Genomic DNA, 12,225 nt, shown 5'->3' on the forward strand with positions numbered 1-12,225 from the left:
TGCAATGCCTTTTGATTGTGTTTTGTCATGCATTGCCCAGCATCAGGGGTAATGCAAGCAGGCACACTGTCACTGACTGGGGGGGTTCATTCAGAACTGAGGGCCCTGTGACACAGCTCCCAGTGCTGCCACTGCCATCAGCCCTGATAAGGCTCTCCTGAGACACACAGCAAACTGAAAAGGTGACAGGATGGGGTGCATGGCCTTAAAACATGGACTTGCTCTCAGATTCTGTGCTACTGTAGGGCTTTGAGACTTTCTATAAAAGAGGAGCAGGTCAGGAAGAGAGACAACTGGGCTACAACCCTTAACCCTTTTTTCCCCCTGGGTGTTTCAATAAAACTCTGCAAGGGGCTGTGATCTTTCTCTACAGGGATGAACCTGCACATCTTGAAAAAGCTGCAGGTGCTATGAGACTTCACACAGGATCTGCTGCACAGCAGATGTTTCTAGGAGTGAAAAAGGCTTTTAGAGCCACACTGACCCACCGAGTGCAACACTCCATAAAGAATGGTACAAAATCACATCAGTGCTGCTGTTTAGATGGGATATTGGGAAGAAATCCTTCCCTGTGAGAGTAATGAGGCCCTGGCACAGGGTGCCTGGAGAAGCTGTGGCTGCCCCATCCCTGGAAGTGTCCAAGGCCAGGTTGAACAGGTCTTGGAGCAACCTGAGGTAGTGGAGGGTGTCCCTGACCATGGCACGAGGTGAGGACTGGGTGATTTTATAGGTCACTTCCCACCCAAACCATTCTGAGATTCTGTATTCAGAGTCAAGCACTTGGGCAGACCCACCAGAAGACTTCTCCCTTTACAGTCTGGCAGAAGAATGACAGCAACTAGCCAGAAGGGAAAGAATTGGGAATTCAAGAGCTGAAATTCCTGCAGGAAGAAAACAGAGGGATTTCTTCAGTTGAAAACAACAATTAACCCCAGACCTCACCATGTCCTCCATGCAAAACACATTCGATTAAACCACTCTCCTCCTCAGTACACTCTTTTATTCCCTGGCACACAACCATAACAAAGCTATTTATCTCTAAAGGCTGGGAAACTAAAAAAAAAAGCCCAGATCATTAGAGGACAAGGTACACTTGAATTAAAGGCCACAGGCACAGTGAATTCAAATGAAATCTGAAGTACCATAGGTTTTACGTTGCTGGGAGAAGGACACACAATTCCTTGTCTCATTATCAGCAAGACATTGATTTTCTGTGGAAGTGTGCTTGAATTGCTCTTGATAGATATTACAACTTTCCTTCAACAAGAGCAGGATTGGTTCTTTCTAAAAACGGTTGGCTTTTTTTAAAAAAAAACCTCCTTGTAAAAAAAAAACCCTCCTTTTTTAATACTTTCCCCACAGCAATGCAATTGATGGAGAAAATAGCTCAGCAAAAGCTCATTTTCTCTGCTCACCCCCAAGTGAATCCATTGCCTCATTTATATCTTTTATCTCCGTAAGATCTTTTTTGGTGCATAAAATATTTCATTCATTAAACTGCAAAGGGGCGAGGGGGGAAGGAATATCTGCTTAAACCCATCTTGTGGAGTTTAAATATGGGTGTGGATAGGATGGCCTGATAAGAAAAGAGAGTTTGCTTTCATTTTATTTCTGCATAGCAATAAAATGAGGGTGCTGAGCATCCAATTTTTGTGTTAGCAAAGAACAAGGATGATAATTTTATTGATTGACACAGGAAAAGGTTGTGTGTTGACTTAGAGCAATAACAAGAGGAAAAATGACTTTTCCATGTTTTTTTTTGTTTTCCATGGCAGCCAACGTCCTGGAAGAAGACTCAATGGAGCAGGACATAGAGAGCCCTGTCACAATCCATCAACCAAAGTTGCCCAAACAAGCGAGAGAGGATCTGCCAAAAAACATCAGCAAAGAATGTGCCAAGAGGAAAATCCAGAGGTACGTTCGGAAAGATGGGAAATGCAACGTCCACCACGGGAATGTCAGAGAGACTTACCGGTACTTGACTGACATCTTCACCACCCTGGTGGATCTCAAGTGGAGGTTCAACCTGCTGATCTTTGTCATGGTTTACACGGTGACCTGGCTCTTCTTCGGCATGATCTGGTGGCTCATTGCCTACATGCGAGGGGACATGGATCACATAGGGGACAGCACGTGGACCCCCTGCGTCAGCAACCTCAATGGGTTTGTCTCAGCCTTTTTATTCTCAATCGAGACCGAAACCACCATTGGGTACGGTTACCGGGTCATCACGGACAAGTGTCCCGAGGGAATTATCCTGCTTTTAGTGCAGTCTGTCCTAGGTTCTATCGTCAACGCCTTCATGGTTGGCTGCATGTTTGTGAAAATATCCCAACCCAAGAAGAGGGCAGAAACCTTGGTTTTTTCTACAAACGCAGTCATTTCCATGCGGGATGGAAAGCTGTGTCTGATGTTCCGAGTAGGAGACCTTAGGAATTCACACATTGTAGAGGCATCAATACGAGCCAAGTTGATCAAATCCAAACAGACAAAGGAGGGGGAATTTATACCACTCAACCAGACAGATATCAACGTAGGTTATTACACAGGGGATGATCGTCTCTTTTTGGTTTCACCACTGATCATCAGCCATGAGATTAACCAGCAGAGTCCTTTCTGGGAGATTTCCAAAGCCCAGTTGCCCAAAGAGGAGCTAGAAATTGTTGTAATCCTAGAAGGAATGGTGGAGGCAACAGGTAACATTTCTTATACTTTGTATGAGGTAAATGCTTTAATTTTAGCAAGGAAAATCAGTGGTTTTGCTTCATTTTAAAGGAATCTCTTCCACAGTCGTTACATTTGAAAAAGGCATCCGTTCTCTGGTGAGCTTCAAAATTAAAAGCATGCCCAGTTTAATTGTCTGTTCCATCTTGCCTAACGGAATTAGTGTTGTTTTTGCTCTGTTTGGAAAATGGGATAGCATCTCTCATTTTCTAAATTTTTCACAGCATGTCACCCAGTTATTTGTCATTCTATTGCAGGAGCAGCTCAACCACAGGGACCTTGTGGGATAAAATTGCTTAGGAAAAACAAAAAAAAAAAAAATTCAATGCAAAACTGTTTGTGATTAACATGGAAGCACCATGGTCCTGCTGTTTCCAATCACCCCTGGGTATCTGCAGAATAACTGCCAGCCCTGTGGCATTCCAAGGCTGGATCCAGTAGGAAGTGATGATGTGTTCAATTCTCTCTTTTTTTTTTTGTTTTTTTGCCTGCTCGTTTTCCTTGGTTTTTGTTTTAACTTGTAGCATGGGGCTTGTTCCACTCTATCTGCAGAATAACTGCCAGCCCTGTGGCATTCCAAGGCTGGATCCAGTAGGAAGTGATGATGTGTTCAATTCTCTCTTTTTTTTTTTTGTTTTTTTGCCTGCTTGTTTTCCTTGTTTTTTGTTTTAACTTGTAGCGTGGGGCTTGTTCCACTCTTGCTCACAAAAGGTCTCGTCTGACTTGGTGTTTCACTGGGGCCCCACAGGAGTGCACAGAACACTGGAAGCTGGGATGTACAAACAAGGAATGTTGTGTCACCAGAGTCTTGTGGAGATGCTGGGTGGTTGTTACCTGCAGTTATGCAGCAGAACAGCAGAAATCACTTGGTGCAGGGAAAAAAAGTGCTTGAAATCCACAGCAAATGCACCACTAAAATAATTTTTCTTTTTTGTATTAAAGCCAGAATTATAGAAGGGTACTTTTATCTGTGTTTTGAAAGCTGAAGGTGTTTTTTTCCTGTTAATAACAGCACCAGTGCCTGAAATGAGTAAATATAATCAACACACGGGAATGACTATTATAAAATGAAGATTTGATGTCTTTGGGGGAGGAGAAAACACTGATTATAGGAATACAAGAATGAGATTTGCCATTTTTCCCCACAACTGCAGCAAAACCCAGGAAAGTTTGAGCACGTGGATTCCACAGCTCTGACAGAGGCACAACCTCTCCAACCCTGACTCATGTTTTGCAACTGGAGCCAGGAAATAAAGAGCAGTCTCTTACTAGAACATGTGTGTGTGTTTCACACATCTATTATGTGGTGTCAGAAGAAAACTGCATTTGTCACCATATAATAAACGTGTGAGACAAAAATGGAGCAGGGAAAAAAAAAAACCAAAAAAAAACCAACAAAAAAATGAAAGGAACTTGGCAGGGAATTTGAAGTGGAAAATGCAAGGCTTCCAAATTTTCCAGGAAGTAGGTGGTACTGAAGGAGAAATCAAGATGAAATGTTTAGTGCTCCTGATCTGTGCAGTAGGCACTGAGATTTCAAACATCTGCATCACCTTCGGGTGAGACAATGAGGAAATTGCTGTTTGTTCCCTTGAAACCATCCTGAGATCTCGGAATTGCAGCTGAAGGAACTTGACATCCCAAGGGGGTGGGGGATATTTTCAGGTTTGCTGAACACCGTGTTTTCCAGCAAAGTGATTGGCAAGGAGTGGAAGAATAAAAAATGTCACACCAAAACCACCTACAAGATCAAAAGACAGAATATTTCTGCAGTGCAGCAGGTGTGGATTCGTTGGTTTAGAGTCTCATCTCTCTCTGTTTGTGACCCCCCCCTTTCCCTCACCTCATTTTCACCCCTGCACACCCCAGGGCTCTCTGGGGTGTCCTTTGCTGCTGTGGCCTGACCACCTCTCCCACTCAGCCATCACCAGCCTCCACTGCAGCACAAAACCCCTCAGACGCCTTGGGCTGGCAAAGTTTGAGATAAAATCACATTTGTCGTTATCTGAAACCTTTCCAGTCCTTATCAAGAGAGAAACTGAATGCAGTGATTTGGAAACCCAGGGAAGATATCCAGGATTAAAGAGTGTCCCCTGCACTGGACGGGTCCATTTCCCATTTTAGACTCTTGTGTTTGGGTAGAGTCTCCTGCTGAGTGAGATATGAGCAGAGGGCATCAAATAATGTCAGAGTTATCAGCACAATTTCTAAAACATATTTGTGCAGGAGTAGCTTCCTTTGCTGGGCTTTGACCCCATGCATTGAGGTTTTTTTTGTTGAAGGTACAATCAGGCCAACCTTCTACCAACGCTAGGAATTTTCACTCTTTTAATTTACAAATATTTATATATTGCATCCTGGCAAACACTGAAAGCCAATTTAGGCAGTCAAATATCCACCTTTCCTTCTTCCACCTGCTGCAGAGGAAAGAAGCTGCTCACAGCAGCAGAGCCCAGCCCTGCATTCCTGCCAGCAGAGTTTTTTTGGAATCCAAAATTATAAAAGCTGAAGCCAGGAAAATGTGATGTCACCTACAGCAGTGTCCTCATTTGGTGTCATTGCTGAGGGATCCAAACCAGACTGAGGTCATCAGGTTGTGTCATCCATCAGAAAAGCCACTCCCAAATCTGAGCAGGAAAAACAATCCTTTATCTGTTTTCAGAGCTTCCCCACTCAGATACAGCTTCAATGAGAAATAAAATGGAAATTATAAGGGTAAACCTTTGCTAATGTTGTTATTAATTATTGATTCTGATTAAATTTGACTCAACAGGTAAATACATTTATAATACTTTCCACCCTAAGTGCTCCAGAATCACATTTATCTGCTGCATGAAACACAATTATTATGGATTCTCATGGGAATTCTGCATTGTGTGTTAGGACAGGAAATTAAGAATGATGCATTTTATTAAATGACATTAAAATAATGAACCAAATTAAAATTCAGCACAAAGTTCAACTCAAGGACCCCTTAATTCCCCATGGAAGCATTGCCATAACTTCCTGAGATGCAAAAAGAAATGGAAATGTCTTTTCTAAGGCACATAACAAAGTATTATCCCAGGGGCAATTCCTCCACCTTGGTTATTCCCATTCTTTCTGCCATGAAAATCACTTTGAGGGCAGAATCCTCAGCAAGGCATTTTCCAAAAACATGAAGTCAATCTGACTTCTTCATCCAGCACCATCAAACACTCAAAATAAGGCTGGTTTGCAAAAAATATTTGTTAAGGATCCTTTCAGTATGCATTTTTCTTGATTTATTTACAACAACATTCAAAAATATCTCTTTGCATTCAAAGGATAAAATTTTTGCAAAGATTTATCTGGTGGTGGTGCACGTCTCTCCAGTGTCCAAAAACATTGATTTTGGGACAACCAAAGCACGTCTCTCCAGTGTCCAAAAACATTGATTTTGGGACAACCAAAGCACATTAGGCTGCTGTAGAACCACTGAGGAGCCTTGAGGAATGGGGGAGGAAAAAAATCCAAACAAATTTCACTGCAGCTGGAGGACACATCTGGTATTTCCACATTTTGCAGCCCCAGTTTCCCAGAGTTTTAAATGTAAAATAATCTACAGTTAAGAGTATTTTATGAAAATTGAATCCTAGCCATAGGCTTAAACTTTTTAAGTCTTTTTCACCTCATGAAATCTATTTCTAAGTGAAGCTTTATCATCATAAGTAAAGTAGGTATTTTAAAAAATTAAGCATAAGGAAAGATAAGGAAATAGACCCATAAGAAGGAAAGGAATGCCTTTTAAATTTGGAAGGTATAGTGGGAAGGTCAGGTAATGTAGAATAGCAAGAGAAACTGAGAGAAATAAACTCAGAGAGAAAGATAAAAAAAAAGGTGGGGGGGGGAGCATGGTGAGAGAGAGAAAAATTATGAACAAGACTTGTGAAGTTGTGTCTGGCCAGTGGGATGCACTTGGTGACACTCTGGCAACTCCCTCTGCCTAAAAAACAAATATTTGAGCATTGAACTGTTCCAAGGAAAGAAAATGATCCACACATCTGTAGCTGTCAAAAAGGAAAAAAACAAACAACAACTAACAAAGCCAGCCAGAGAACCTCAGGTTCAGAGGGATAATTTTACAAATAAACTCAGAATAGGGTGCACTTATAATTCTGACACAGGGGCAGCTTTGAGAGCAGCATCTGCAGGAGGTTTTACAGCTACAGAAGCAACCACACTTGCCAGCTGTGGAAAACACGTGTGCAAAGCAATAAAATGTTCACTTGGATGGTTATTTATACAGTAAACAGTGTTATCAGCCCAACAAATATTGTATCAAGCTGTTCCCCTCTTCACTACAGCCTCTTTGACTGACTGGTTTGTTGTGGGTTTGATTTCTCTGGGATGAAATGCCATATTTACCCCTTAGCCTTGCCCAGTCCTAGCAAATATCTCCCTCTGATATGGATTTAAGCAGTTCCAACCCTTCAAAACCTCTCAGCACACTTTGCTCTCTCTCCAAACAAACACTGCTGGGGTTAGAGTTTCTCACTTGAATTTTCTACTACTCTTCAAGGAAAAAAAATATTTATCCTCTCCAACTGCTTCTTAAGGGCATGAAGGTGACAGGAAGAAAAACACCAGGATTTCTCCCACCTGAACGTTTCTGCAAAACAAAGAAGAAAAAAAATTGGGTTTCATTGTGCTCCAGGATGTGACTGAAATGCAGTTTAAGCAGGGTCAGGAACAAGTGGCTTCTGCTCCAAACTGGATCATCTTCATTCCAGAAATGATCAGACCACGAGGGCTCTCCAGTCTGCAGCTTTCCTTTCTATTTTCAGAATTTTAACATCTCCTGCTGCTGGGTGCTAGACTTGGACAAGGTTTAACTTCTCACACATCCCCACTTCCCTGCAATTCCTTTCACCAGCAACTCCTTTTACTTCCATCCCATTTTAATTTCACTGATTCTAACAAAGTATTTCATTGTTATTTATTCTCACACAGAAAATCAGAGGCATTAGCAGGAGGGGAGTTCTAAATGCCAGCAGGGAAAGGAAATCCCACCTCACTGGGATGTTTCCCTCAGGAAGATTTCTCTACAGGTGGAAAAGATGAGTTTCATTGCTGAAGAGGATTGCAAGACTTAAAGGAGGCAATTACAATTTCACAATAGTCAAAGCTATGAGGAATAGCAAGAAATCGAGGAGCAGTGTTTGTGGGAAATAAAAAGGTGATGCTGATTAGGAATATTTCAACTAAAATTTTGTATCTCACTTTTAGGGAAAAGGGATTACACATTTGTTTAACAGTTTTATTCTCTGGGTAGTGCTGTACTTTGCAAACCTGTTATGAATGTTTGAGAATGGCTTTTTGTCCATCTTTCACACATTTCTTACCAATTAATTCCTCAGCTCCTCACAACTCCAGCTGCTCCCTCACCCCTAAATGTTCAAATATAATATTCAGATTCAAACAGTAACTCATGCTAAAAGGTAAGATCTCTAAAAGAGAGGTGTTTAGGGATTACCTAACAGATCAAATATTATGAAATAATTCTGTGCTGACCACATATCAGACTTGCACAATAAGTGCTTCATTTTGCACCTCCTGTCTCTGCAATCCCTCCAAGATCTCCCTGGGCATGGAGAAAGGGCAGATCCCAGTTCTTCCCACACTCCCACCAACCTCCCCTGTCAATGCTGTTCCTTCCTAAACCAAAGCCAAGCACAAAGAGGTGCCCCAAAATCCTGTGATTTTCATCATTTTTCATCACTGCTGAGCCTACACAGGTTATTCCCTGCAGGGCTCATGATCTCCATGGCCAGAGCAATAACAGCATCCCAAAATTTGCTTTAATTCTGGCCCTACTCCTGTTTCCCAAGCAGAAAGGCACAGTGGGAAGCTGGACTGGCACCCTTGTCATTGACCAGCAGTCTTCCTAAAATCCTGTGACACCTAAACTCTTCCTAAAATCCTGTGATTCCAGACACTTAAACTCTTGTTAAAATCCCATTATTTCATTCACTTAAACTCTTCCTAGAATCCCGTGATTCCAGACACCTAAACTCTTCTTAAAATCCTGTGATTCCAGACACATCTCTTCCTAAAATCCCTTGATTCCAGACACTTAAACACTTCTTAAAATCCTGTCATCCCAAACACCTAAAGTCTTCCTAAAATCCTGTGATTCCAGACAATTAGACTCTTCCTAGAATCCCATGATTCCAGACATTTAAACTCTTCTTAAAATCCTGTGATTCCAGACACTTAAACTTTTCTTAAAATCTGTGATTCCAGACACAGAAAATCTTCCTAAAATCCTGTGATCCCCGACACTTAAATTCTTGTTAAAATCCCATGATTTCATTCACTTAAACTCTTCCTATAATCCTATGATTACAGACACCTAAACTCTTCTTAAAATACTGTGATTGCAGACAGCTAGAGTCTTCCTAAAATACTGTGATTGAGACACCTAAACTCCTTTTAAAATCCTGTGATTCTAGACACTTAAATTCTTCCTAAAATACTCTTATTCCAGACACTTAAACTATTCCTAAAATCCTGTGATTCCAGATGCATAATCTCTTCCTAAAATCCCTTGACTCCAGACACTTAAACACTTCTTAAAATCCCGTGATCCCGAACACTTAAACTCTTCCTAAAATCCTGTGATTCCAGACACTTAGACTCTTCCTAAAATCCCATGATTCCAGACACTTAAACTCTTCTTAAAATACTGTGATTGCAGACATCTAGAGTCTTCCTAAAATCCTGTGATTGAGACACCTAAACTCCTTTAAAAATCCTGTGACTCTAGACACTTAAATTCTTCCTAAAATACTCTTATTCCAGACACTTAAACTCTTGTTAAAATCCCATTATTTCGTTCACTTAAACTCTTCATAAAATCCTGTGATTCCAGACACTTAAACTATTCCTAAAATCCTGTGATTCCAGACACCTAAACTATTCCTAAAATCCTCTGATTCCAGATATATAAATTCTTCTTAAAACCCTGTGATTTCAAACACTTAAACTCTTCTTCCTAAAATCCTGTAATTCCAGACAGATAAACTCTTCTTAAAATCCTGTGATTCCAAACACCTAAATTCTTCCTCAACTCCTGTGATTCCAGACACTTCAACTCTTCCTAAAATCCTGTGATCCCAGACACTTAAACTCTTCAAAGAATCCTGTGATTCCAGATACCCAAACTCTTCTGCCTAAAATCCTGTCACCCCAAACACTTAAATTCTTCCTAAAATCCCGTGATTCCAAACACTTAAACTCTCTTAAAATCCTGTGATTCCAGACACATCTCTTCCTAAAATCCCTTGATTCCAGACACTTAAACACTTCTTAAAATCCCGTGATCCCGAACACTTAAACTCTTCCTAAAATCCTGTGATTCCAGACACTTAGACTCTTCCTAAAATCCCATGATTCCAGACACTTAAACTCTTCTTAAAATACTGTGATTGCAGACATCTAGAGTCTTCCTAAAATCCTGTGATTGAGACACCTAAACTCCTTTAAAAATCCTGTGACTCTAGACACTTAAATTCTTCCTAAAATACTCTTATTCCAGACACTTAAACTCTTGTTAAAATCCCATTATTTCGTTCACTTAAACTCTTCATAAAATCCTGTGATTCCAGACACCTAAACTATTCCTAAAATCCTCTGATTCCAGATATATAAATTCTTCTTAAAACCCTGTGATTTCAAACACTTAAACTCTTCTTCCTAAAATCCTGTAATTCCAGACAGATAAACTCTTCTTAAAATCCTGTGATTCCAAACACTTAAACTCTTCTTAAAATCCTGTGATTCCAAACACTTAAACTCTTCTTAAAATCCTGTGATTCCAAACACTTAAACTCTTCTTAAAATCCTGTGATTCCAAACACTTAAACTCTTCTTAAAATCCCGTGATTCCAGGCACCTAAACTCTCCCTAGAATCCTGTGATTCCAGACATTGATCTCCTCTCTTTCCAGCCTCATTTCAGTCAAGTTTCCCAGCAGTGCCAGCCCAGGAGCACGGCCCTGCAGAGCTGTTCCTGCTCAGTCCTCGGAGCCCCAGAGCCAGCTGAGACCCCAGGGAATGACAGGAGGGACCAGAGCCCGTGTCCCACCTGGCAAAGCAAAGGGAGGATGCTCTGCAGAGGGCACCTCAGCCTTATCGAGGTCAGAGGATTCCCCAGGCAGGATTAGCTCACTGAACACGTTCCACCTGCTCTCTGAGTGCAGATGTGATTCCTGAGCCCCTCAGAGACGTGCTGGGGGCCACTGGAGTGCCTTTTCCATTCCAGAGCACTTCCCAAGATGACACCAGGAACCTCAGCTTCTCCCCTTGCTCCAGGAACAGTGTAAGAAAAGGGTCAGCACTGAAATATTTTCCTGGAAAATGAAATATTTTGCTGGTTTTCTAATTTTAGACTTTCAATTTTGGTCATCTGGGGTTGTCACCTGCCTGGAGATGATGGTGGTGAAATCCCAGCATGGATTTGAGTCAGGGCAGGGTCTCACCCCTGGAATTTTGCTGGAATGAACTGATTCTTTCATGTTGATTACCTTTTTGCTCAGCTTGATTTCCAGATATGAAGTCTGGGTAGCCTGCAGTTCAAAACCCTGGGAAATATTTTTGGTGAGCTCTGCTCCCTCCCATATTTCTAAAAGATCTTTTCCCTTCTCTCCTTGGTGCTTATCTACTTCCAGCTGTATAATATTCTTTCCTCCTGTCTCCCTGAATTGTAATGAAGGATAAAATGAAGGATTTTAAGAAGAGTTTAAGTGTCTGGAATCACGGGATTTTAGGAAGGGTTTAAGTGTCTGGAGTAATTTTGCATTACGCTCCCTGATAACCAGAAAGTCCCTCTAAAATTACAAATATTTACATCAGTTTCTAAAGAATGTGAGTAGAAAGATTACCCACCTTCAGCAAAAAGTTTTCACAAAATTGAATAGAGCAGCAGCTGTAAAGCCAAAAGTGACCTAAAAGTTTAAAGAATGAGCAAAGTTGTGAATTAAACCAGAAATTCAAACTCAGCAGTTGATAGATTAAAGAGAACAAGGTTATGGACTGCAGAAACACCACTGGCTATATAAAGGACATGAAAAAAATACAGAAAATTTATGAGTTTAAATTTTTTATCCTAGAAAGCAGCTGCCAGCACTAAAAACTCCCATCATGGCACAGTTCCTGGGATTCCCAAGGCCTCTGAAAAAAAGTCCTCAAGGCATTTAAGGAAAAACAAATCACAAAGAATTGCAGTGATCTCTGTGGTCTCAATCACAGTATTCCAAGAAAAATCAGACAAAGTTTGGACTCCCTGCCATGCCCTTGCTCGCTCACTCCCTCTCTCCCTTCATTCCCAATATTCCCAAGAATGATTTAAGGAAAGTCACAATGCTCTCCAAGATCTCCTTTCTTCCTGATTTTGGCAATTTTCCTTAGTTGGGATTTCTGTAGAATGACACAAACCTTTAGCTTAAAGAAAAAATTGGAATTTTAAGAAATACAGGACTGT

The 12,225-nt window shown here is 41.1% G+C and overlaps 1 protein-coding gene across 2 annotated transcripts in view; it reads left to right on the plus strand.

Moving 5' to 3' along the window:
• KCNJ6 (potassium inwardly rectifying channel subfamily J member 6) overlaps positions 1-12,225 on the plus strand; it is a 151,950-nt gene that overhangs the window by 114,157 nt on the left and 25,568 nt on the right. For both annotated transcript variants that reach the window (XM_039729511.1, XM_039729512.1), the window contains one exon: positions 1,776-2,696. In XM_039729511.1, coding sequence (XP_039585445.1) covers positions 1,776-2,696 — 921 coding nt within the window. The remainder of the gene's footprint in view (positions 1-1,775; positions 2,697-12,225) is intronic.

This window comes from Passer montanus, unplaced genomic scaffold (genome assembly GCF_014805655.1).
Source record: "Passer montanus isolate IOZ18808 unplaced genomic scaffold, ASM1480565v1 scaffold69, whole genome shotgun sequence".
Classification (NCBI taxonomy): Eukaryota; Metazoa; Chordata; class Aves; order Passeriformes; family Passeridae; genus Passer; species Passer montanus.